At 43.6% G+C, this 27,700-nt stretch overlaps 1 protein-coding gene and 1 non-coding gene across 2 annotated transcripts; both read right to left on the bottom strand.

Annotated features, from left to right (window-relative positions):
• Positions 1–373: 373 nt before the first annotated feature.
• On the bottom strand, positions 374–19,600 carry mak16 (MAK16 homolog (S. cerevisiae)). Its single transcript, XM_043681348.1, has 10 exons — positions 19,485–19,600; positions 16,682–16,731; positions 13,229–13,338; positions 10,784–10,848; positions 7,050–7,201; positions 6,416–6,470; positions 4,962–5,036; positions 4,320–4,421; positions 3,018–3,083; positions 374–845 (listed from the first exon to the last, which is right to left on the bottom strand). The coding sequence occupies exons 1-10, from the start codon at positions 19,497–19,499 to the stop codon at positions 651–653; spliced, it is 885 nt and encodes a 294-aa protein (XP_043537283.1). The 5' UTR covers positions 19,500–19,600; the 3' UTR covers positions 374–650.
• Positions 19,601–24,512: 4,912 nt separating this feature from the next.
• Positions 24,513–24,614, bottom strand: LOC122543247. Its single transcript, XR_006309972.1, has one exon. It is a non-coding gene; the product is annotated as a small nucleolar RNA U13 (small nucleolar RNA).
• Between the last annotated feature and the right edge of the window lie 3,086 nt (positions 24,615–27,700).

Below are 27,700 nucleotides of genomic sequence, written 5' to 3'. Positions count from 1 at the left end.
CTCCCAAGCGTGGCAATTCCTTAGTCTCTGTTAAAATTATAATTCCATTTCCAGTGAGAGTTAGGAAATGTCAGAACCTGATGCTGCCCTGTGCAATTAATCACCCCCCCAATAGTAATGCATCGACCAGGAAGATTCAGGTTTACGTGTGTTACCATTTACTCTCCAATCCAATGAGAACGCCACTCCAAAAGGATTTCAAAGAATCCAAGAATTCTCTGAACCTTTTGCATATCCTTTTAACTGCACGCAAGAGACCGAAATCTGATGAAAATACAACGTAGTTAGTTGAATCACAATTTCAAGGAGCTTTTGTCAAGCAGTTCAGGTTGGACAGATTTCCGCTGGCATCTAAGTAGATAATTGTCCAAACGACATTTTTTGGAACTATACAAAGATCAGTCCCATCTTTTATTCATAGTTTTATAGAAATGAGAACAATTAAAACAAATGGAGAAAATATAAATGAACAGTTGACACAAAGAATCTTGAAGAATAGTTCTTGCTTTGTGCAATCAAGGCCATGATAACTGGAAGCAGCAATGAAACCCGTCCACAGTGGAGACCAGGAAGCTGCTTTGCTTTACAACGTCTTTACAATGGAGTTAACACAATTCCTCACCTTCAGTACAAGCAGCACTACAAAGTGGTCACGAGCTCGTCACTTTGGCTGCTGGTTCTGTTTCCTGTTCATATTCAATTTCCACATATGGTCGCTTCTTATGGGCTGGGCCCTTGACCGGTGTTTTGCCTTTGGATGTGGAGGGTTCTTTCTCCAGTTCCTCTGCATCACTGGATTGCTCCTGCTCCTCCTCCTCTTCCTCCTCCTCTCCTTCCAGGTTGTCCTGTGTATGTGTCAAAAATCAATTCCAGTCAGCCAGTTGCCGCTTCTCAACAACGGATTGCATGACAATAGTACATCCACCATTGCACAAAGCAAAGAAAGGGCCAAGCTGCTCAAAAACTGCCTGGATTTTCCTGTTTGTTTCTGTCACACACACATTCCTTCAATCGGGAAAGCTCCAAGTGGGACAGTTCCAAGGACAGTTTGTTTCCTCAGCCACATGGTTAGCTGTGACTTGTCATCTGAAATCAGGAATTGCAAGTAGGCTGCTGAAGCAGCAATGTATCACAGCTGACTTCATCCATGCCCACACAAACATGCCACCTATGGTGAGCAGAAGCAGGAATGCAGGCAAACTTTAATCAAATTAATTTCAAAGCACGGCAAATTTTTTACAGCACCACTGAAGGAGGTGAATCATCACAGTGTGTCTATGTTGGGTAAAGACGATGTCTTTCTGTGTTTTTTCTAAAATGCCAAAGAACCATTTTAAAACCTGGGGATTCACAAGGATGCCTGAATGTTTTGAAAGCAAAGAATGTGATATCTACTGCGAACCCTGTTTGTGTAGCTGTGGGTTCTAGCAATGTGCAGGTGAATTGGAGCCAAGGTTTGTGGACAAGGGACTGATTATGAATGACAAAGATACCCTGTCTGCCAACAACTGGATGACTGCTCATCAGTTAGTTAAAAAGTTTGGGCTGTGAACAGGACAGAGTGAAGCTCAGACTAGATGAGAAACCTGCAGGTCTGAAGCAGTCAGAAATTTTCAACTCTCCGCAGTAAATCACTTGAAACCTCAAGAAAACAAGCTTATCTTTCCTCTGGCGGTTAATACAAGCTGTGACTTTGAATTGGTTAAGTCAGAGACCCTTTTACAAGTGAACCAGCCACACTGTGCCTCTTGCAAAGCAGGAGAAACATCCAGAAAAAGGTTTCAGAGAAATGTTCTCATCAGCAAGATCCAACCCAAAAGTTCACGTGGACAAAGGCGATGGAACTGCTTTTCCCGTTTTCCCACAATACCTGTACTTATTCTTATCTCTGTTTATGTCTGCAAGGGGGAATTTATAGGGTGTTGCAAGTTTTAATTTGTAGTCTTCACTTCATTTAGCTTAATTGTTACCTATGGCTGGAATCTAATGACCTGTAATAAAGTGATATCTTGTCAAGTTCCTTGTATTTTATCAATCTGGATCTGAACATTGTAGGGATTTTGGATATTTCTTTTAAAAACCTCAACTTCTGTGACAACTCCAGGAATCATGGGGTTTAACTTGCATTGCAAGACCCCAGTGAGTCATGGCTTTGTAAAGTAGCAATTTACCATATGCCATTTCTCCAGGACTTAGTCATGACTTTGCATGTTTTCACATTTAAAATAATCATCTAATTCTCTTTTAAATAACTCAATTGAACCCGCATCCACTACATACTCAGGCAATGCATTCAGATCATAACCACTCACTGTGTCATGAGGATGTTCCTCCCGTCTTAAATGCATCTTCCACCAATTACTTCTAATCTATGTGTTCTTGTTCTTGCTTTCCAAACTTCATAAATCTTAGTACATTACCTCAGTTCCTCATCCTGAAACAATTCATCTCAATCTTTTCTGCACTATCTCGAGTGTCTTCACATTAATCCATTAGTATGGCACCCAGGACTGGATGCAATATTCCAACCGAGCCCAATTAAGTATTTTAACGTAACTTCCTTAATCCTATAGATTGTCCCTAAAATTAAAACCAGACAGTTAATAGAGTATCAAGGCAGACCCAAAATCTACAACTGACAGGGCAGTGTGTTACACATATCATGAACATGTTTCTTTCTGAAGAGATTTTTCATTATAGAAAAGACCTGACTCATGAATAGGGTGGGTTTGCTGCAGAGATTGGCCTTAAATTGGTACCTGGAACAAATTCTCATGCAGACAATTGTATTAAAACTCTCTGCAGTTAAACAGTTCAAAGGGATGTCGTACCTCAGCTGAGATGGCTGACAATTTCCAACAGAAGACAGCATTTTTCATTCAATTACTCAGGAATCAACTAAAAATGGGTGCATGCTCTATTCCACTCTCACCACTGACACCCCATCCTTTGTAATACAACAATCATATGCCCCTCCCCCAAAATGAGAAGAATTCAGGCACGACTGAGCCAAATACCTCCAAGTCACTCAGGTCACTCTCGTCTATTTCATCACCCTCCACATATTCCACTTGACCAACATCCTGTTGAGAGAAAGAAAGACACGTTACAAGGAGCTTGCTGATTTTGAGACTGACAGTAACTCCAACATGTCACCTACCTGTCCAATCTCAAATTTCTGGACAGTATATGGCACTGGAGAAGTAAAATCATTGGCCCATTGTGGTGCAAGCAACAGTAACATGGTTTCAGCTACAAACATGGATTTTTGTGGAAATGGCTTGGGAACAATTGAGGTGAATGCAATTCACGTAATCAGTGACTCAAGAGTGTCATTAAGTATGAAACTCAATCTTTCCCCAAATTTTGCTCAGAGTTATATCAAAGTCAATCCATCTAACTGCAGCTCTGACTTCAGCAGAGAAAATGCGGTCAATATTTTCAATATGAAAGACACCCAAACCATCGCTGCCCAAAGTCTCCTTCGCACCCTCTCTTCTGACCCACAACCTTTCCCTTTCTCTTTCTCTTTCAAGAGACATAAGGTCACTCTACAGCCAAATGCACTCACTCTCCCTCTAGACCCTTCCCTGTCTCTAGACCCACAACAGTCCAAATCTTCCCCTGCCTTTCTTACAGTCTTGTTTTCCAACCACATCCCCCAGTCTCAAGCCAGTTTCACCCTGCAAATACCACTCCTTCTCTATGACCTAGACTCTCAAATTCCCTTTAGAAATTCATCTACCCTGACTCCAAGACAGGTACATTCTGAATTAAGACATGGAATACAGATAGTGCCACCATACTCCCTGTTGGAAATGTTCATTAATGCTTCAGGTTTGTGTTGTTGACTCAGACTGGTGAACCTGACAACGAGGCGAGCTTCTTAATCCGGACAATCAAGGCTGCTGTTTCCATGGTGCCAAGTCTGGAATTTCACCCTTGTTTTCCACACGTCTAATATATAAATACTAACCCGGGAGCTAAAACCACAAATGAAAATCAAAAATCCTCATCCATCCTGCTCACATGCAAAATAGTACAAATCATGCCGATATGAACACCGGAGACCACTGCCTAGGACGGTGCCTATTTCAGAGTTTTCATTTTCTGATGAGCAAAAATGATCAACAACAGATTTCCCAATTTGCCCATAAGTTTGACAACAATGCACCAAACCAGTTGTGTTCAAGGAGGCAGAACTGAGGAACCTAGGTTTCCAGTATTAAAGTAATCCCAATAAAACTGTAACAGAATCCAAGAGATCAAATGTAAGGTTGGACAGCTTTGTTTTCCTTTCAACTTCGACCACCACTTACTTCATCATCTTCTTCTTCCGAAGAGTCGGTCTCACTCTCTTCATCCTGCTTTTCCAGCGCTTTATCAAAAGTATGAATAGGGAAGTTGTAGATATCTTCATACTGATGGGACACAAGAGAAAGCTGTTACAAACTCAGATCATCAGGGCTGCACTCTCAATCACAGCAGCAACATTCATCCCACTCTTCAGGCTTTCTTATCAGAACCAGTTATGAGACCACCCATGAGTCGAGTTAGCATTTCCAATCCCTGCAGCACACTATTCCTCAACACATGCAAGGAATTAACCATGTAACCATCATTCCAATGGTTCATCAATTGTTGGAGAAAGTGAGGACTGCAGATGCTGGAGATCAGAGCTTAAAAATGTGTTGCTGGAAAAGCGCAGCAGGTCAGGCAGCATCAAAGGAACAGGAGAATCGATGTTTTGGGCATAAGCCCTTCTTCAGGATTCCTTGAGGAGGGCTTATGCCCGAAACGTCGATTCTCCTGTTCCTTTGATGCCACCTGACCTGCTGCGCTTTTCCAGCAACACATTTTTAAGTTCATCAATTGTTGTCATTTTCTGATACAACTCTCAGTTAGTTCCATAAAAACTTGTTGTGAGTTCAGATCTCTGCTAATGAAGCTCAGCAACTCACCGTCCCTTGCTTGAGTCGCTCCAGCAGTTCCTTCTCGATGGCATTGTCCAGCTGAGCTGCAATCAGAGCCTTTTCCTGAAAGAAAACAACAATTACGCTGCAGCCTCATACTCCTCCAGCACAGAACCTAATTGCCCTTGCCAAATTCACCCCAGAAGAATTACCACAAACTAAAAAAGTGCAGCTCCTTCAATTCAGATCACATAAGGATAGACAGAGTGCAAGATTTTCTTCAAGGATGGGGGACTTCAGTTACCTGTGTAATGATGTTGCTCCTTTAACAAGGTTATGCTGACCTTTTTCATTCCAGAGAGGTCGTAAAATCAGAGATTCCGGGAGGTCTCCGTTTGAAGGGTTTTAGGGCCAGTTTGATTTCAGCTAACATACACTGCCTCAAGCAAAAAGCTTTCAAGTTTTAAAAAGGCACGAGTACAATGAAAGGGGAGCAGCCAGTTCTCTCAGCTCAGCTTTACTCTGGTTTGGTTTGGTTTTAGCAAGCAGAATTGTGAAGGTTCTGAACCCAAAGAAGCAGGTCCATGCTGATCCTCCCACTCTGACATCTCTCCTGTAAGAGGCTGTGTTTAAATTTACCTTTCATGCCAAGGAGCATTTGTTGCAAGTATTTGGAACAGCATCATTATTTTGAGATAGTCAGTTGGGTATTCGGATAGATTAATTTATTCTTTATTCTGTTCTCTTTTTGTTTGTGTTTCAGTCGGTAATCTTGCAAAAAAATTCTGTTTTGTTTAAAATTAGGTGTTTGGGCCAGCTGCATCCCTCCTGGAATATCCATGTTACACCTGCTTAAAACAACTAGAAAGGTTAGAGTCCAAGCCACTTTCCTGAAATGTTTTGAGGGGGTCTGGCCTGGTCCATTACATCTGGATAGACTGGAATTGTTCTTAGAGAAAAGAAGATTCCAGTGTGATTTATTACAATTCAAGTGTTTAAAATTATGCTGTGTTTTAACAGTGGCATAGCCAGTGTCAGGAAGGTTGTGAGCCAGAGTGCACTGGTTCATGATGACAGGAAAAAAGGAGAGTTTCTTTCACAGAGCAGGCTCCCACAATTTAGAACAAAAACAGACTTGATAGTGACGTTCAAAGGGGAACTGGATCAGTGCTTGAAGTGAAAAAAATTGGAGAGCTACAGGGAATTAAAAAGGTTTATGTTCTTGGAAAAGGCAAGGCTGACAGGATGAATTAAAGAAGTTGCTCCAGTGCTCTAGGATTGTCCAGCTGCATTGGATGAAGTCTGACAGAAATCACATGACAGTGATGGTTCCCAGCGACTGGATCAGGTCAACAGGTGAACACACATTGAGAAGAGTCAGGGATACCTTGACAGTCTCAAACAAATCCCCACCAAGCAATAAGATTTCACTCAGCAACAATCCAAGTCACAGACCCAGGTCCATCGCAAACACCACACGTAGGGTGCAGGAATACTCTTACCTCTCTCCGTTTCTCTCTCCGTTCAACCTTCTTGTTTAAAGGTACCAGCTTCCTCCTAAAGAGAAACACAAGTGAAAGGAACAGGGTTAAAATTACACAAGTCGAAGTCAGTGAGTGAGAAATCAGCAGCAGGCTGTGTCTCTGCTTTAACACAAGTTGGTTTTGTCACACTAAGTCGAGAGTCAGAAAGTGATGATCCTTTTGCATGGTCCAGTTGGTAATGCTACCTCGCTCAAAGCCATCAACTACCTTGGAGGGAGCTTGCCAATGTTACACCAGAATTGAAATGTTATTACATTCCTTGCCTGAGTAATGTTTTTCAGACCCTTAAGAGCCAGGAAATATTCAAATTAACCAGGTAACCATAGTTGGCTGAGAGACAAATGGACCCAACGTCAGTATATCTTTTTCACCTCCACAATTATGTGCCCCTCTCTGATCAGCACTTACAAAGATGACCCTTGCACCTTGGATGACTGTCTTCCTCAAGCTCCATCTCACTGGCAGTAATAGCCCAAATCCCAACCAACAGCTTGTTTGTAACTCCAAACAAACCAAGACCAAAGCAACAGCTTGTTTGTAACTCCAAACAAACCAAGACCAAAGCTCATACCACATTCCAGAACAAACTTACTGTCTCTTTAGGATGAGCTTGCGGATACGGATCAGGTATTGGGTGATCTTTGTGAAACGCTGTTTACACTTGTGTCTGATAAAGCGAGGCCAGTAGATAAGATGCTCATCAATCTGTTCCAGAGCTCTCTCATAATTCTTACTTAACTTGACCTGCAATATATTGAGCAAGGAAGGCGTTGAGCTGAACAAACTTGCATTTAAAGGCAATTGCTGAAATGGAAGTACTTTTTGGAAACAGATAAATAAGTAGCAATTCTATCAGCAAAACATGAAACACTGCACGAGGCACAAGTGGATAATGGCAGAACAGCTTCCAAAATGCAGTGATCATCTGAGGGTTTAACTTATACGATGTATAATGTTTAGTCCTAACTGCACCCACAGTAACTCATGAATCCATCAAGGTTCAGAAATATTATCCCTCATAAACCTATTGCTTACACACTGTGCATGACATTTATCACAAAGCTGGTCCCTTTTTTCCAAAAGCTGTTCCTTTTCTCAAGGATACTGTCGGAGGAATGTGCCCAATACGTTAGAGATCACAAAACACAGCTCAAAGTGAATTGACAGTTTACTGCAAGCAATATCGCTGGGAGAGAAAACAAACCAGCTAACACAGGACTGACAGGTAGATCAGATTTCTCTTCCCAGAGCTGAGGATGAGACCAGTTTTAGAGTAAGGCTGCACAATGACACTGATTAAGAAATGGGAAACTACAATGAATCTGGAAATGGAGTAATTTAGTTACAAGGTTGCTAATTGGTAAACAAATATCAGATGAATCCCCTGTTCCTTCACACAATGCAACATCCTGACAGTACCAACTGTCCATTCCTCTTCACAGGTAGGTCTCTTCTGAAGTGGTGAGGTGCTTCCATTGTCCTGTGTCTGGAGCATGTCCATGCTGGTGCTTCTGTGTGTGTCCTGCTCTTTGTGTGGTTTTGCTATTGCTGGGTTGTGAAACTGCCCTTGGGGCTTCGAGATATCTGTGGTGATCTATCATTGTCCATGGGAGCTTAAAGTATATTCCCTTGTCTGCGGGGAGTCTGATTCGGCTTGTGAGTTGCTTGGGAATTCTGGGTGTTCTGGTACAGTTGGGCCAATTTGGCTTTTGTGGGCCTAACGTGGGTTAGCAAATCTTTTCCCACAGATACTGCGTCCTTGGTTTTTTTCAGAGGGGTAATAAAACACTTCCGGTTCTGATTAGACTGGCTTGATACAGAGATTAAAAGGTATTAAGAAGTCTTTTTGTTGCTATGTAAACAGATGAGACTTCAAGCCAAAATTGTCATGTTTTAGAAGTTACCTGTAAAATGAGAGGGGAGTGGTCAGCTCTCCAGCTGAGTAGTTCAGTCCAGAACCAGTCAGGAGTTCAACAGTGAGCTGTGTGGAAACTCTCTCTCTCTCTCTGGCCTTCTAACTTCAACATGTAAGCATCTGTTCCTTTTTTTTTAAACTGTTCTTTAAAGGGGTTTGCTTATTGGGACTGTTGTGTATATTCGGAACAGCATAATTAAGTCTAGTTTGGATAGACTGAGCTCTGTAGGGGTTCTTTATTCTGTTATTTGTGTTTCATTGTGTAATTTTGTGAATAAATGTGTCTGTTTTAAAACCGAGTAGTCAACTTAGCTAACTTACTCCAGTTAATTTTCACTGTACACTGACAAACAAATTGTAAAGTTATGGTCTGGGTTGCCTGGCCTCGTCCATAGCACATTCCTCATTTAACTGATGAGCTGTTCCCTTATTTTATTCCTATATCCCATGCATACACCTCATCCATCCAAGATGTTCTCAATGTATATCACATGCACCTTATTCCTTGCTCATCACGTGTTTTGTTTATTTCGCACCTCAAGTGCATGGACTTATTTTTATTCTTACTCTTGTAAAAGAGGATTCACGGTGTTCAGTATCCCCTTAGTGCAGTTATGTCAGTGAGCCAAGTGACTAAATGTCACAGGATCAGTTACACTAAGCAAGGAAAATATTTCACCAAGATCTATTTCTCTGACAGATATCCTGATAGGTCAGAACATATCACATTACAGCGCAGTACAGGCCCTTCGACCCTCGACGTGTGAAACCAATCTGAAGCCCATCTAACCTACACTATTCCATTATCATCCATATGTCTATTCAATGGCTATTTAAATGCCCTTAAAGTTGGTCAGTCTACTACTGTTGCAGACAGGGTGTTCCACACCACTATTACTCTGAGGAAAGAACCTATCTCTGACATCTGTCCTCTATCACCCTCCAATTTAAAGCTGCGTCCCCTCATGCTCGCCATCACCATCCGAGGAAAGAGGCTCTCACTGTCCACCCTATCTAATCCTCTGGTCATCTATTAAATCACCTCTCAACCTTCTTCTCTCTATCGAAAACAGCCTCAAGTCCCTCAACTTTGCCTCATAAGACCTTCCCTCCATTCCAACATCCTGGTAAATCTCCTCTGCACTCTTTCCAAAGCTTCCACATCCTTCCTAGTATGCGGTGACCAGAAGAGTAAACAATACACCAAGTGCGGCTGCACTAGAGTTTTGTACAGCTGCGGCATGACCTCATGGCTCCAAAACTCAATCCCTTTACCAACAAAGGCTAACACCGTATGCCTTCTTAAGAACCCTATCAATCTGGGTAGTAACTTTCAGGGATCTAAGCACGTGGACACCAAGAGTTCTCTGCTCATCCACACTACCAAGAATCTTAACATTAGCCCAGTACTCTGTATTGTCGTTGTTCCTTCCAAAGTGAATCACCTCACACTTTTCTGCATTAAACTCCATTTGCCACCTCTCAGCCCAGTTCTGCAGCTTATCTATATCCCTTCTGTAATCTGCAACCTCCTTTGGCACTGTCCACAATTCCACCAACCTGACTGCCAGCTGCAATTTACGAACCCATCCTTTTACACCCTCATCCAGGTTGTTTTCAAAATGACAAACAGCAGTGGACCCAAAACAGATCCTTGCAGAACACCACAATCTTTGCCTTCTTTCAGCTAACCAATTTCTGATCCAAACCATTAAATCACCCTCAATCCCATTCCTCCGCATTTTGTGCAATAGCCTACCATGAGGAACATTATCAAACGCCTCACTGAAATCCATATCCAACACATCAACCACTTTACCATCAACCACCTATTTGGTCACCTTCTCAAAGAACTCATTAAGGTTTGAGAGGCACGAGCTATCCTTCACAAAACCGTGTTAACTATCCCTAATCAAATTATTCCCTTCTGGATGATTATAAATCCTCTCTCTTGTAATCCTTTCCAACACTTTACCCACAACTGGAGTAAGGCTCACTGGTCTATAATTACCAGGGTTGCTATCCTGCAGTCTTCTGGCACTGTTCCTGTAGATAATGACAACATAAAGATCAAAGCCAAAGGTTCTACAATCTCCTCCCTAGCTTCCCAGAGAATCCCAGGATCAATCCCATCTGGCCCAGGGGGCTTATCTATTTTCACACTTTCCAGAATTGCTAACACCTCCTCCTTATGAACCTCAATTCCGTCTAGTCTAATAGCCTGTATCTCAATATTCTCCTTGACAAAATTGTCTTTTTCCTGTGTAAATACGGACGAAAAATATTCATTTAGCACCTCTTCTGTTGTGTTCTCTTCTCATTATGTTGTGAGCATACAACATTTCATTCTCACTGCGAACAAGATGATCACACCAAAGGTAACTTCCCCAGCTCAGACAGACTGTGCTTACCCGCTCCCATAATCGAAATGGAAAAGCAGCTCGTTCTATTGTCTTCATGTACAGGAAACACTGACCTGCAGGATACAACATATCAAGTTTATCTTATGGAAAACCTGCGAGGGAGGAGATATATACCCTGCATGCATTCCAACAAAAACAGGCATACAAAATACTCCAAAAGTCAGCTGAAACAGTTTCACACCTTATAAATGCTGGAAATATCAAGAGCATTGCAGTAGTACTAAGGAACTTCAGACTGTTAGCTATCTGAAGAAATTTGAACTTTTTTTTCACTTTCTGCAATGTTTCACAAACATTATGAACAAAATATTTTCTTTTTTTTTGACAAATCACTCATGGAATGTGGGTGTCTCTGGCTTGCCCAACATTTGTTGCCCATCTCAAATTGCCTACAGGGCAGTTAAAAGTCAACCACATGGCTGTAGATCTGTCGGCCAGGTGAGGTAAGGTTGACAGATTGCTTTCCGTGAAGGACAATAGAGAATCAGATGGGTTTTTCTGATAATTGACAATGGTTTTATATTCATTAGACCCTCAATTCCAAACTCTTTATTAAATTCCAATTTCAACATCTGCCATGGCAGGATTTGAACTCAGGTCCCTAGAATTTCAGATGAGTTTCTAGATTAATAACCTGGTAATAATACCATTCGACACCTGCCCCAACAGCATGTGGGTTTCGGTCCGTATGCCATGCCATTTACAGCATCGAACACCAGAAGTCATAACACAACTTGTCGTGTTCCAGGTCCTTGCAGAAGAAATTTAGTGGGAACACTGATTATGAGTGATGAGGAGGATGTTTCAAAGACATTTCAGTGCAATTCAGACAAATTGAGGAGTGATACATGGATAAGTCTAATTTGATTAGAAATATTTCTAATTTGGATTTTAATAACATGGCATGTGGGTTTTGGTCTGCGCATATAATGACTAACTTGTCAGCATTTCCGGAACCATACTTTTTTTTTCAAACCAGGGAGTGAGAGCGTGTCTGTGGGGTGATAATGACAATTTCTTTATGTTGGGAGAGTTTTATGAGCAGACAGAGTAAACTCTGATGAGCTTGAGCTTGCTTTCAGTTCAGAAGGATCAGGATTTTTTTTCCCGTTGGCCAAAAACTCAGTTTGAAAGGGTGAACTGGAACGAAAAGCACAGGTCCTGACAGAAATTAGATGGATGAAACAGCTTCTTCAGGAGAAAGGGGTCAGTTCAGCCAAGTTAGGAAACAGGTCACCTCAGTCTAAGAATCTTGGTTTGAAAATTCTACACAGGTAGCGTTTGCCTTGAGTTCTGAAGGGGTTATCTGGAAAAAACAGTCAAGTCAATCCAAAAGACAGAGATGGGAATGCTGTCGCGTATTTGAGTACTGTCATGCAGCAACATGGGATAGATAGGTGGGATCATATTTTTACTGCATCTTGAAATATTTTGTGTTGTATTGTTTATAAATAGCTTGGTTTATTCTATTTCACCTTCTCTTCTGTGTAATAAACTTCCGGCTTTATTGTTAAAACCAAATATGTAGCACTGCATGCTTTTGTTCAGCGAAATACAAACTGATAAAATTTAAAAAGAAATCAGCGGTCAAGCCAGATTTCAGACTTATCCAGTAACATCAGCTGGGGTTATTGCTGAGGTATGAAATTATTCACTTCAGTATGATCAAAAGAATGATTATGTAAATTGTGACAGCATGGGAAATGTTGGCACACAAGGTATCTAGATGTCTTTGGATACCAGTCATTGAAACTGAGCAATAAGGTAAGCATTTAGGAAGGGAAATAGTATGTTGGTCTTGACTGCAAGATACTTGGAGTAAAGGAGCTAGGTTGTCTTCCTGGACCAACAGGGCTTTGGTGATACCAGACTTGGATTAGTATGTGTTTTTGGTCTCCTCACCGAAGGAAGGAGTTACTTGCCAGAGAGGCAGTGCAGGAAAGGTTCACTCCATTGAATCCTGGGACAAGAAGATTATAGGCTTCAGAAAAATAGGAGGGATTCTCACTGAATTTTGATAGGCCTAGATAGCCTGGATACAGGGATGACATCCCTCTTGTCAGTGGGAGGGGGGGTTCAAGAACAGTGGCTCACAGCATCTGGACACTAGGTAGACCACTGAGGACTGAGACTTGGCGAAATTTCTTCATTAAGAGGATGGTGAACATGTCGAGTTCTCGACCAAAGAAGGCAGTGGAGAATCAGTGAACATCTTTAAAAAAATAAATAAAAAGGTTTCTGGAGACTTAACGAGTTCAAGGTGTTATAATGGGGAGAACATGGAAGGAACACACTGAACAGATGATAAACTATGATCATACTGAACAGAACAGCAGGCTCAATGGGTTCCTGCTCCTAGTTTATATGTTAATACGGGTTAAAGTTTGACACAACAGTAGAAAGATGATATGAATCACAGGTCAGGCTGCTTACCTCTCTCCTCTTTGATGGTTGCATACTGACTGTTGGCCAAAGGACAGGACGACCGATTACACAGGCCTGTGATATTGTACTCATTGCGACAGAAGTTCTGCGTTTTCGTTCTGCAGGGGATTGAAAGAGGATCAACATGAAAAGAGTTATGAAGCATTTGTTCTCAAAGAAGCTGTCAAACATCAAACACATTACAGTATAAACTGGTGACGGGTATTGGATGGGAAGCCTCAGCCTAATATTTTCCAGAAGGTCTCATTCTGGAAAACACAGGAATCTGCAGCAAGATGAAGCAAGGAATCGAACAGGCTTGTACGTGTAGGTTGTTATCTCAGACTGACTGGAAGGAGAGGTTGCATCTTATGCTGTTTGAGGCCAGAGCACTGAGATGGGGACAATGGAAAGCTGACACCATTTAACATGGTAAGGAGACAGTTCATGATGGAAGACAGTTTACAATTTACACTTGATAAACAACATTTTGGTTTGAATACCACAAGTCAGTTGATCAAAACGAAAAAACGACAACCGCAAGGCAAGAGATCGTGTTCCAGCAAAAGAAAAATACCCTGTTTAAAAGTCACCTTCAGCAGATGAAAGGGAGACTTCTTACATGCTCTTTGTTCCTCACTAAAGAAGCCCAACCACAATTTAAATTAAAGGCCAGAGGTTTCCAAACACCATGTGTCTTTGAGAAACCAGAACAGAAATCCTTTAGGTCTGCAACATCTTCAGCCACACTCTCGAAAGACACCTAAGAATTAACCTCTTCTGCTCCACACTTCTCTCAATCTAAGTTCATGCTAATTTTTTGGAAAATACATTTTCCAATGTTTGGAAAGCATTTGCTACGTTTTGCACTTCAAATTTTGTCACGAATAAATATCAATCTGTTATTTCGATGTCTATCTGGGCACGGCAGCACATGGGGGGTGGGGGGATTTAGCTGTTGCTACCATGTTGCAAGAACTTTATTTTGGAAGACTGAATGAAAAATTATGATTGTTCCCTGGAAGGGAAGCTACTGGATAATGACAGAGTAGATTGAGGCAGTAGTCAAAAGTGAGGTGCTGGAAAAGCACAGAGGGTCAGGCAGCATGTGAGGAGCAGCAGAGTCGACATTTCCAATATAAGTTCTTCATCAGGTGTGTGGGGGAGTGGAGCTGAGAGATGATGGGAGACGGGTGGGTCTGAGGAAGTAGAAGGATTTGAAAGAGAAATTGTTGACGATGAGGACCAGTTCAGCCCATCGAATGAGTGTGTCAGTGGATGGGTACTGGTTGGGTCGGTGGGAGGGGAAGAAACGGATGGCTTGAAGGCCTTCGTCATAGTGGACGGATGTGTACAGGGACTGGATGTCCATGGTGAAGATGAAGTGTTGGGGCCGGATAACTGAAAGTTATGGAGAAGACGGAAAGCGTGGTGGCGTCCTGCATGTACATGGGAAGAGCCTCGACCAAGGGGGACATGATGCTGTCAAGGTATGCGGAGATAAGTTTGGTGGGGTAGGAGCAGGCGGAGACGATGGGTCGACCGGGTCAGTCAGGTTGTGAATTTTGGGTTACCTGCTCCACTGCCAAACTCTAACCTCCTGACGACTGGAGGAATAACACTTCATCTTCTGCCTTGGGACCCTCCAACCACATGGGATCGATTTCACCAGTTTCCTCCCCTCCCCACCTTATCCCTAATCCAACCCTCCAACTTGGCACTGCCCTCTTGAACCGTTCTACCTGTCCATCTTTCTTCCCACCTATCTGGCCCACCCTCCTCTCTGACCTATCACCATCATCCCCACCTTCATCTACCTTTCACATTCCGAGCTCCCTACCCCCTCAGCCCCAGCCACCACACCCCCCTCCCCATTCCTGATGAAGAGCTTATGCTCGATATGTTGATTGTCCTGCTCCTCGGATGTGCTTTTCCAGCATCACTTTTTTTGACTCTTATCTGCAGTCTTCATTTTCTCAGAGATAGAGGCTGTAACCTTGTTTAAAATTATTCAATGGGCAGCAGCCACAAACATAAAATACTTGGCAAAGGATTGGGGGGGGGGGGGGGGGGGAGAGAAAAGATAAGGAAAAAGCTTCAAACATTGTTAGGATTGAAAACAAAAAATGCTGGTAATCACAGCTGGTCAGGCAGCATCCATGGAGAGAAAGAAAGCTAACGTTTCAATTCTAAATGACTCTTCATAAAACGCTGTTATGACTACAAGCTGGAAGAATCTCCTTTGGTGAACAATTTTAAAATGGACCAGAGAAGTCGTTGAGAATGATAAACATGGATCTGCAGACAGAATGAAGTTGTCAACACGGCCCAAGTGCAACAACCCACCCTCCCCTCCCGCTGCAGGAATTGTAAAACCTGCACCCACACCTCCTCCCTCACCTACATCCAAGGCCCCAAAGGAGTCTTCCACATCCAAAGTTTTACCTGTACATCCACCAATATCATTTATTGCATCCGTTGCTTCCGATGCTACATTGGGGAGACTGGATGCCTTCTCGCAGGGAGATTTAGGAAACATCTCCGGGACACCCGGACCAATTAGCCCACCACTGTGACCAAACATTTCAACCTCCCCTCCCACTCTGCCATGGATATGCAGGTCCTGGGCCACCTCTACCTCACCACCCGACACCTGGAAGAACGCCTCATCTTCTGCCTTGGAGCACTTCAACCCCAGGGCATCAATGTGGACTTCACCAGTTTCCTCATTCCCCCTCCCCATACCTTACCCCAGTTCCGACCTGCCAGCTCAGAACCATGCTCATGACCAGTCCTACCTGCCAGTCTTCCTTTCCACCTATCCGCTCCACCATATCACCTTCATCCCCACCTCCATCTACCTGTTGTAATCTTGGCTACTTTCTCCCCAGCCCCAGCCCCCTCCCGTTTATTTCTCCACACTGGAGGCTCCCTGCCTCATTCCTGATGAAGGGCTTTTGACGGAAACGTCGATTTTCCTGCTCCTCAGATGCTGCCTGACCTGCTGTACATGTTCCAGCACCACTCTAATCTAGACTCTGATCTCCAGCAGCTGCAGCCCTCACTTTCGCCCTGCTCCTTCAAAAAGCCATCCTGGGTGCAACGGGCTAAATGGCTACAAGTGTCTTCGATCCAACTGAGTTTGCTTTGTTTTACTGACAAGGCACCAATACGAAAGAGGTCCATTAGCTTCCAGATCCTCCCATACACGGAGGAGGGGTGGTGAGAGGATTCAGGGCATTCCTGAGCACAAAGGTGCATATTCAGAAGGGACAGCTGCTTCTCCCTGTTCATGAAATACAAAACACTTAGCTTGAGTCTGACAGAAGGAAATGAGGAAATGAAGAAATGAAGCCAGCTCAACATTCAAAGAGGCCAAATCCCAGCCAGTCGCAGACAATTCAAATAACTTTCCAGAAGAAGACGCATTTCAGATTTATTTTTCTGGGAATCTTTACTCACTTCACTTTGAAGGAACAAAACTGTTTGTTTCCGATAAGATCCCAAAGCACCTAGAAAAGAGAAACATGTTAAATTTTAATCTTGCTGTTTTCTAATGAGCAAATCTAACTTTCAGAGAAAAGTAACTAAATTCAGCAGAAAGTGTCAAGATTATGAAGAACATCCCTGGGAACATGAAATAATTGGTGGATAAGATAATTCTAGCCATTGTGAAACCATTTTTGTTTGAATTAACATATAATGTTGCTGCAAACAAATTGCAGAACAACTGTGCCATTTCCGGACAGGGCTGCAGGGAGTTTTCCAAGTTTCCTTACATCACCCAGCTGATGTAATATACACTTAACTTCTCCAACATATTCTCCTGGTGCACGACATAAAGTCATAGAGATGTACAGCACGGAAAAGACCCTTCGTCCATGCCGACCAGATATTCCAACCCAATCTCGTCCCACCTGCCAGCCCCAGGCCCATATCCCTACAAACCCTTCCTATTCATGTACCCATCCAAATGCCTCTTAAATGTTGCAATTGTCCCAGCCTTCACCACTTCCTCTGGCAGCTCATTCCATACACGTACCACCCTCTGCGTGATTTCAGAGCCTGAATGAAATCACCTAAAAGCCTCCATCTGTTCCACAGAAAACAAGCACAAAGAACCTCATTTTTCCACCAAAACTAAAGTTCAGACCACCACCTTGTATGGCTCCCCTTGAACTCCTCCAAGGTGATCACATCATTCCAGTGAGGTGATGATTGGAACTGCCTACTTTATTCAAGGAGCATATGCTCAGGGAGGCACTCAAGTCACAAAATCACAATGAGCCAAAGTCAAAGACATTCACACTGTTTTACACTAAAGATTTGCAAATTGGCCTTGAACTGAGGGGCTTGCTAAAAGTCAACATTTCAGGGGCAGCTAAAAGTCAACCACATTGTTGTGGATCAGGAGGCTTATGTAGGCCAAACTGGCAAAAAAAAAAGCAGATTTCTTTCCCTCGAGAACATTTGTGAACCAGATTAGTTTGTGTCACAATGGACACCGTCACCATTACAGAGTACAGTACAGCACAGGAACAGGCTCTTTAGCTGAAAATGTCTTTATCGACCATGATGCTATTCTCAACTTTTTCCAACAGCTTGCACATGGTCAGTCTCCTCTGTTCCCTGCCTGTTCACCTGTCTGTCGACATGCCTCAAGCTTTGCTATTGTCATCTACTTCTAGCCACCTCCCCTGGCAGCACATTCTAAGCACCAACCACTATTGGGGTAAATAAACTTGCTTTGTACATCTCCTCCCTCTTTGAAACTTTCCCTTGTCACCTTAAATCTATGCCCCCTTGTATTTTACATTTCCATCATGGGGAAGAGACTCCAACCATCCACCCAATGCACACACCTCATAATTTTAGATACTTCTGAGGTTGCTCCTCAGCCTCTCTCTCTCTCCCCCAACACTTTTCCTGGAGTTCTACATAGGCATGATCCCTAAACCCCTCATCCCCAGGCAATCTCTCCAACATTGTCCTGTACAGGGCAAAAAGTTGCAGTAAAAAGCTGTGTGTGCTTGCATGCGCTATTTGGAGACTTACCCCACAAAGGCAGCAGCAATCTTACTACTGGTGTGCAGTTCAGGTGCCAGGGGAGGGGGGCGCGGCTTAGCCGGAAATCGGGGGGCGGTGTTGGATGGGGTTAGGTGCGGGCAGGAGTGGACAGGGTTGGGGCAGGCAGGGGCGGGAGTAAATGAGGTTGGGGCTAGGGGCCAGATGGGGATGGGGTTGGGGAGCAGACAGGGGTGGGGCTCGAGCATGGTGCGCTACTGTTTAGTCTCCCAAACGGGGAGCAGACCTCATAGAAAACCCCGAGCTCCAGAGGAAATCAATTAACCGAATAGCCCATCAAAAGCGCTCGCCCATCTTGTTCGGATAATCGAGGTTCCTCTGCACAGTACACTCTTTCATTTGACCTCCAAAATGCATCGTCTGCACACTTGTCTGGATTAATTACCGCCACTTCTTTGCCCAACTTTCCAGGTGAACTATATCCTGCTGGAATCCACCAGTCCACCGATTCTCATGTTGCCTACAAACTTACTGCTCAGTCCACTGACGTTTTCATCCAAATCATTTCTACAAACAACCGTGTTCCCTGCACTGACCCTGAGGGAACACCACTGCTCACAGACCTCCCCTAGTCAGAAAAACACCCTTTCACAGGCACCCTCTCTGCCCACATTCCAAGTCTGATGGAGTGAAAGAAGTGAAACTATCATGGTATTCTAACAGATGAAAGGCTTAATCAATTTTTCAGTGTATAATTTCAGTTACATCACACTGTAAATTTTTGCCATAAATTCTGTGTTTTAGGATTGAGCCCTCCACTATCACCTGACGAAGGAGCGACGCTCTGAAAGCTAGTGTGCTTCTAATTAAACCTGTTGGTCTATAACCTGGTGTTGTGTGATTTTTAACTTTGTACACTCCAGTCCAACACCGGCACGTCCAAATCAGGAGTGAACGTGGGCATTCTTGCTAAGGGTCCTGATGGAGGCGGGACGGGGAAAGCTTTTGACCGAGAGAAAAGGGACAGACCCTGCTGGGAAAGCTCTGGCAGCACCTGCGGAGAGCAATCAGAGTGAAGGTGTGGGGTCCGGTGGCCCTCTGAGGAAGTGCATCTTTTATCAGCAGGAGCCTGGGGCATGAACCCTAACCCTAACCACCCCCACGTGGGACTGGGACCGACTGCATGTCCGTGTTGAACAAGGTCAACACGACAACCCGACCCCACCCACCCAAAACTCACATCGTCGTGCTGCATGGCTCCGTCCTGAGCGAGGAGAGCCCTGGGGCCTTGCCGAGCCACACGCCGCCTCACACACCAGCCGCCGCCATCTTGCCCCTCATGGCAACCGGCCGCCAGCAACTTCTCGCGAGACCTGGACGTCCCCGCCCCCCCCCGCGCGGAGATTGATGGGAGGAAGACCTGCAGTCCTCACTCCGACCGCTCGGGGGCCGCTGTCACCCCACATCACACATCACCGCCGGCTGCAGTTGAGGCCTGGCGGCCACCGGGTGGCGCACGTTCATCGCAAGCCGGGCTGCGGCGCAACCCCTTGGGAAAGTGATACTTCAGCCGGACAGCGTGGCGGTGGCAGAGAAGACATCCTCCAGCTGTTGGGGAGGACCCAAAGGGCTGGGAACTGGAATCTCCCTCACACTGTGCCAAACAAATACTGGATGGTGTTCAGCAAAAAAAGATGGGCGAGGGAGTGAGGCACCACAAAGGGAAATTCTTTGCACTGTGTAGAGAACTTTGTCTGGGTGCACTTTTGGTGATTTATCGTTTGAAATGCATACGTGAGGTGGAATGTATTTTCTAAAGATGGAGGTAATTGCAATGGTAGTTTGGACTTCTTTGCCAAAGCTGTAATGTTCAAATTGGAATGTTTGCACGTTTTTGTTTCCAAATTGTCTGAATGAAACACATTTTGTGGAAAAGATAACAGCAGCAGGCCGCTTAGTCATAGAATAGAATCCCTACAGTGTGGAAACAGGCCCTTCAGCCCAACAAAGCCACACCGACCCCCTGAACAGTAACCCATCTGGATGCATTTCTCTACGCTATATTTACCCCTGACCTCACTCTTAACAACTTCTCCTTCCAATCCTCCCACTTCCTCCAAACCAAAGGAGGGCATCCGCATGGGCCCCAGCTATGCCTGCCTCTTCGTCGGATATGTGGAACAGTCCATCTTCCGCAGCTACACGGGCACCATCCCCCACCTTTTCCTCCGCTACATCGATGATTGTATTGGCTCTACCTCGTGCTTCCACGAGGAGGTTGAACAGTTCATCCACTTTACTAACACCTTCCACCCCAACCCTTCCACCCCAACCTCAAATTTACCTGGACCGTCTCAGACTCCTCCCTCCACTTCCTAGACCTCCACATTTCTATCGAAAATCCTCAGCACCCAAATACACGTAACCTACACATCCCTGAACACTATGGGCAATTTAGCATGTCCAATCCAACCAAGCTGCACATCTTTCAACTGTGGGGAGAAACGGGGGCACCCAGAGGAAACACACACAGAGACGAGGAGAATGTGCAATTATTCACACAGATAGTCGCCCAAGGTTGGAATCAAACCCGGATCCCTAGCACTGTGACGCAGCAGTGCTTACCACTGAGCCACTGTGCTGTACATGGAGATGTACGACACAGAAACAGTCCTGTAATTCCAACTCATCCATTCTGACCAGATATCCTAAATTAATCGAGTCCCATTTGCCAGCATTTGTCCCATATCCCTCCAAACACTTCCTGTTAAAGCAGTTTGGTTCTGTTCATTCCTTGCACATTTAGAACAAACAAACATTGGGGTCTGACTTTATAGTGGGAACAAACCCAAAGTCATTTCTTAATTAGGCAAGGTACTATTTACATATATTTGAAGCACCAGGGAGAGTCTGATAATTGAATAGGCTCCCATTGTAATGTCATAGAGATGTACAGCAAGGAAACAGACCCTTGTTCTGAATTGTTCTGGACCCAAAACATTCACTCTGCTATTCTCCACAGGTGCTATCAGACCTGTTGAGTTTCTCCAGTCATTTCTACCTTTGTGCCAAAAGAATCAACTCATGATAGAAGAATCTTTTTAGTTTTACTCAGTAAGTGGTTTGGATTTGAAATGCGTTGCCTGAGATTCAAATGAAGCATTCCAGAAGGAATGAAAAGGAAGAATGTGCAGGACTCCAGCAAGTCACTGGGGTCTGGCAGAGGTGAATAGCTCCTTCACACAGCAATTTTATTTTTATTTCAAAAATATACTTTACTCATAAAATATTTTGATGAGCTGTACAATTGGCCATGCCATACATACATAAACATTCCATTTCTTTGCATACAGAGATCAGAATTTATCATTTGAACATACAGGTCTGTACGTATACCGGTCATATATCCATATGTTGAGCTGAGGCGTCAGCGGAGCCCACTTACTGCATGGGCCCCCTTCACACAGCAAGAGATTAGCTGAATGGTCTTTATCCATGCTGCAAAAATACAAACATGGTTCAATCTGGTGACAAGAACTGAATACCACATTTCAGTTGAGGCTGAACCAGTGTTTTATGCAGATTTGTCACATCTTCCTTCTTTTTGTTTTCTGTGCTCCCGTTATAAAGGCCCCACAGCCTGCAGACATTTGAAATTGTTGTCTTATCTGACCCTGCCAGCATCTCTGATTTGTGAATATTTAGAATGTCCCCTTTATTTTGTGTTGTCTCTCCTTCCAGCAAATTAAATCACTTCACACATCTCTCCATTACATTTCATCTGCCTTTTGTCTGCCCATTCTTTCAATCAATTGGACAACTGTATGTCGATTGGAGTTAAACACCTTGCTGTTTGCAGTATTTTCCAAGTTTAGTTTAATCCACAAATTTCATGTAATGTGTGTCAATGTCTCAGTCTAGAAATATAGATGTCAAGGGGCAGCACGGTGGCTCAGTGGTTAGCACTGTTGCCTCACAGCACCAGGGTCCCAGGTTCAATTCCAGCCTCAGGCGACGATCTGTGTGAAGTTTGCACATTCTCTCTGTGTCTGCGTAGGTTTCCTCCCACAGTCCAAAGATGTGCAGGTTAGGTGAATTGGCGATGCTAAATTGCCCGTAGTTTTAAGTGCATTAGTCAGGGGTAAATGTTGGGGAATGGGTCTGGGTGGGTTGCTCTTTGGAGGGTCGGTGTGGACTTGTTGGGCCAAATGGCCTGTTTCCACACTGTAGGTAATCTAATCAAGAACAGTATGGATCCAAGTGCTAAAGAACCTCACAAAAGAATCTTCCTCCTGTCCAAATAACCATTCACCACTCTACTCAGTTGCTCAGTCAATTTTGTCGCTGTGTTGACATGTCCCTTTTTTGTCATAAGAGAAAATGAGACAAGGGAAGTAGACGTGAAAAAAGTGTGCAGATGCACAGTTTTTTGAAAGTGGAGTCACAAGTAGATAGTGAAGTAGGAGTTGACAGGGCATGCTAACACGGGGCACACAGACACAAGATGACCGCTGAGCCATAAGTTGGTCACTTAGCAGACAAGATGGCCACTGAGCCATTACATGGAAAAGTACAGCGAAGTATACACTGGTACTGCCTGAGGCCAACAGGATACCAGCACAATAGACACAGAACATAGATAAGTTTAAAGCAGGTGGAGGAGAGAATACACATCAGTAATATCTACTGCCCGCCGAAGTCCAGCCACCACCTTCAATAGAAAGGTTAACTACCTGAGACTGCTTGTGTACAAGACCTTAGATCTGGAGTAATGAGAAACGATCTTCCGTCTCAGGAAGAACGATCACGACCAGTTACTGCAGCAATGATGCGTACCTGCTGAAACTGACAATGACTCTGTAAATTTCCTCTGAAAGTGACAATGATTCTGTAATGTTTTCTGTAAACAAACTATGTTGCACAAACAAAGAGTCCATATCTGGACCATTATCCCATGAGATGTATAAAATATTGTGACATGTGCTCCAAGGGGGAGAGAAGGCTTGCAATTGATAGCCGTCCTGCCGGACATCTCTCTCTCCCCGGAGCTCCAGTTTCTTTGTCATTGAATCCCGATTCTGACTCTGAGACTGGTGTTTTTCTCCCACAATAGGAGAGAGAAGAAGGCATTTGGTCCACTTGCCTTTATTGGTTAATGCATTGAGTATAGGACTGGGAAGGTCATGTTGCAGCTGTACAGGATATATGTTAGACCAGATTTGGAATGCTGCATTCAATTTTTGTTTCCCTGTTTTAGGAAGGACGCTACGAAATTTGGAAGGGTTTAGAAAAGAGTTCCAATGATGTTGCCAGGGTTGAAGTGTTTATGCTATAGGGAGAGGCAAAATAGGTTGGGGTTATTTTCCCTGGAATGTCGGAGGCTGAGAGGTGACCTTAAAACTTTATAAAGTCATGAGGGGCATGAATAGGGCAAACAACCAAGGTCTTTTCTGCAGGGTAGGGGAGTCCAGAATTAGAGGGCATAGGTTTAAGGTGAAAAGACTTAAAAGGGACCTAAATAGTAAGTCTTCCATGCATGGAATGAGCTGCCAGAGGAAGTGGTGGAGGCTGGTACAATTACAATATTTAAAAGGCATCTGGATGAGTATATGAATAAGAAGGGTTGAGAGGGATTTGGGGCAAGTGTTGGCAAATGAGATTAGGTGAGGATTTCTGTCAGCATGGACGAGCTGGACCGAAGGGTCTGTTTCCTTTCTGTACATCTCTATGGCTCTACAATGGGAGCCTATTCAATTATCAGACTCTCCCCGGTGCTTCAAATATATGTAAATAGTACCTTGCCTAATAAAGAAATGAAGAAGGGCTCATGGCCGAAACGTCGATTGATTCCTGAAGAAGGGCTCATGCCCGAAACGTCGATTCTCCTGCTGCGCGGATGCTGCCTGACCTGCTGTGTTTTTCCAGCAACACATTTTCAGCTCTGATAAAGAAATGACTTTGGGTTTGGTCCAACTATAAAGTCAGACCCCAATGTTTGGTCGTTCTAAATGTGCAAGGAATGAACAGAACCAAACTGCTTAAACAACTACATATGTACATAATGTAGATTTAAAAGATGGTAAAAAACTTAAACAGGAGATAAAGATATTGGGTAAAAGTTGGTTGCCTCATGAACAAAACCAAAAACATTGGACAAAACTAAAACAATGACAGTTATAACCAGTAACAATTGAGAGGCTTTACGAACGCGAAACTAAATTACTTAAGATAATATTAACAAGAAACAAAATCCTTCCGCAACAAAAAAAATCAGATGGGTAATGTGTCGGCACGTAACAAAAAGGAGACACATCTCACACAATTAAAGCGTGACAAACCCAATCATCATTTTCATTTGAAAAGAAAGGATCGTCCGTCCTGGTTCACCGTCAGGACTCTGGCGCTGAACAAACCCGTGTTAGGTCAGGGTGAACCAAACCGCAGCCGACCATCCTGTGGTAGTTCAGGGGAAGTATGACCACTAATGAAAGCTAACTGTGTGGATTGTTTAATATTTAATTGAGGTGTGTTGTCATTGACAGGTTTATGTCCGAAAACCAGCGCTGTATGTATGTAAATATACGAACCTAAGTCATGACGCACAGCGTGATCGTCATCTGACGTATTGCGCCTGTGCGGAAGTGCTCACTGCACTGAAAAAGCTGCAGCAGAGCCCAGGTTATTAACAATGTCCCGTCTTTCAGGAAATGCATTTGATAAAAAGTTGTTATTGAGTTGTGTATGGTAATATTTGGATAGACGGCTAAGTTAAAACCTGAGGTTTTAAGGAGCACCTTCAATGACAAAGGAGAATGATGTAGAGAAGTTTAGAGAGGGAATTCCAGAGCCCAGGTAGCAGAATTGGGATTGCATCTGATGCCTCCTTGTTCATCTGCCTGAAACCTGTTGGTCTTCCTGTGCAAAAATCTGTCAACGATTTTAAATGCTGCTGACTTGGACTTGTGAGCACCCAGAGGAAGTGGCAAAGGCACACTGAAGGTTGGGGCAGCTGCCTTGAGACGCCTAACAGGGAAAATGTCACAATGGCATTTCAGTCAGAGTATACCAAGGGTATGGAAACTGTGCAAAATTCCTCAGCCTGTATGCTGATATGGTCCATAAGATGGCAGTGGCAGGGCAGGCAGCGTCCAGACTCCTGACCCCAAGGCAAATCCACTTTGTCCGCTTTTTCTTTTGTTTTCTTGTTTATTTTTGTTTTAGATTTTGCATCTCCTTACCTACTGTGGAAGAGCTTGGTTATGGCAGCATTGATGTGGAACGTGGTAGGAAGGTAGCTTTGTTAGAATCTGGAGTGTGGCGGCTGGTGAGCCTGGAGTGGAACTCTGGCAGACAGCGATATGGTGGCTGGTGAGGGCAGAAAGAGAGCTCTGGCAGTAATGTCAAGAAGGCAACTGGCAGGGTATCAAGCACAGGACCCAGCATCACCTGTTACATTGGAAGAAGCAACAGTGGCAAGGTAGACCCAGTGGTATAAGACAGTGCCTGAGGAATGGGACATGGACATTGATTGTATCCAAATGGAAGTGGCAAAGCGGGAGAATAGTTATGGACTCTCTTCAAGCTATATCTTTTTAAAAAAATCCTTCAACTGTCCAAAATGGCACCAGATCACGGTGACAATGGTAACTTCTCACTGTCTTTTACTGCATTGTGCACTGTAAAATACACATGACAATAAAATCATTCATTCATCGTTTAACATTTAATGAACATTGTGAATTGAACCTTTCGTAGTGTCAAGCCACATGCCTCAAAATTCTGTGAATCACTTTTATTTTTGGATTGTGGACTAAAATAGGAAAAGAATATTGATTTAACCAAGGAAACTGTGGAATGAAATGTTCCACATTTAAAACAGGTTCATGGAACTTCAATTGAGTTGTATTTCTCCTGTTGCCTTGTTTGGAATAGCCAGATTTACAGATAATATCAGTTAAGAATTCGATTTCATGGACGATGGATTAAAGCTGAAAAGACAGATCAAGTTCTTGTGGTTGTTGGCACCCTTGTACCAGACAATAGCTCAGTTCAAGATCATATAGGACATACAAGTTCTGAATGGTGATTTTCATCTTGAGATCGCAGCAAGGGAGTGCAATGAATATGGGAATGGAGTCTGTTTTAAGGTTAATGATCTTTGATTTCACTGGGAGAGAATGCTTTACCTCCTGAACTGGATGTTGGAAAAGCAATCTGAATCACTCACTGAGGCAGAGGGCGCCCTCGTGTGGTGATATTGCAACATGGTGTTATGACAAATGGGCTCAAGACATAATTAACAGAAAAGAAAGCAGTGTGGCACATCCCACCAAAAACTGTCAATCAAGGGAAGTGGAAGAAACAAAACTTGGTCAAACCCAATCCTTATTTTCCAGCTAATTTTCACCTGTTTCCCGGACAGAAGTAAAAGGAGAAAGGTCCACGAAGAAGCAATCTCAACACGTGAGAACAGAATTTGGTCCCTACAGGATAAGTGGGATACTACAAAGCTCGTGCAGTCACCCATTCCACCAACAATGACTTTCAGGAATAATACTTGCAATTGGATGTGTAAATAAACATTTGACTTTACATCACAAATGAGACAATAACAACCAGACAGTGAACAATGTGTTTCTTTGTTGTACACCATCTGTCACCCTGACAGAACTCATCATTGTCTGCTGATATTAGCTTCTTGTTAGGACACAGTGGCACCGATACCATATGGTATTTCATCCACATAACCACACGTTGATGTGTGAGGCCATGCAATAGGAGCTCTGGCCCTCACATCCTTCAGTTTCTTACTGTTTATTTGATCTCCAATAACCTTGCCAATATTTCATTATTGATTTTCATTTGGATCTGTGAACTTGGACTGTGGGCAGCAGCTTGTATGAAAAATAAAAGAACAGAACAAGCTGTCGTTTGTGAGGCGAAGCCTGAAAGTTAATTGCAGGTTAGATCTTGATGAGAGAGTCTTGGATACAAGGGGAGAGCAGAATTTTTAACCAAATAGCAGATGTTTGGCCCTTGATGAGGTCAGTACCTGGAAATTGTTGCCACCCAGTCTGGGATGCTATTTGCTCCAACCTGAACAGTAACTGGGACCTTGCAGGGAGTCCAACAGGGAGAGGCTAGAGTTTGAACTCTTTCTGTGAAAAAGATTTTGGCTATTGGTGCTACAGCATGAAGCTCCCTGCCTCACTGCCCATTATCAGTCCCTGGAAGTTTAGAGAATAGAAACAAAGTTATATGTATCATTGACTTATTCTGAGTGAACTGAAAGGGAGCCCTGATTGACATTTAGAGAAAATGAACCAGGAAGCAATCTCATATGCCTGTGGAACAACATGTTGTGAAAACTGCTTAAGTAAGTTTGTTCTATTTATTCCTAAATGGTATTTGTTTGTCCGTCAGTCTTTTATGTGAATGGGGCTGAAAACAAAGGTT

The sequence above is a fragment of the Chiloscyllium plagiosum genome, chromosome 42, assembly GCF_004010195.1.
Source record: "Chiloscyllium plagiosum isolate BGI_BamShark_2017 chromosome 42, ASM401019v2, whole genome shotgun sequence".
NCBI classification, from domain to species: Eukaryota; Metazoa; Chordata; class Chondrichthyes; order Orectolobiformes; family Hemiscylliidae; genus Chiloscyllium; species Chiloscyllium plagiosum.
The sequence above is the reverse complement of the archived record's forward strand: the minus strand, read 5'-3'. Positions and strand labels throughout refer to the sequence as shown.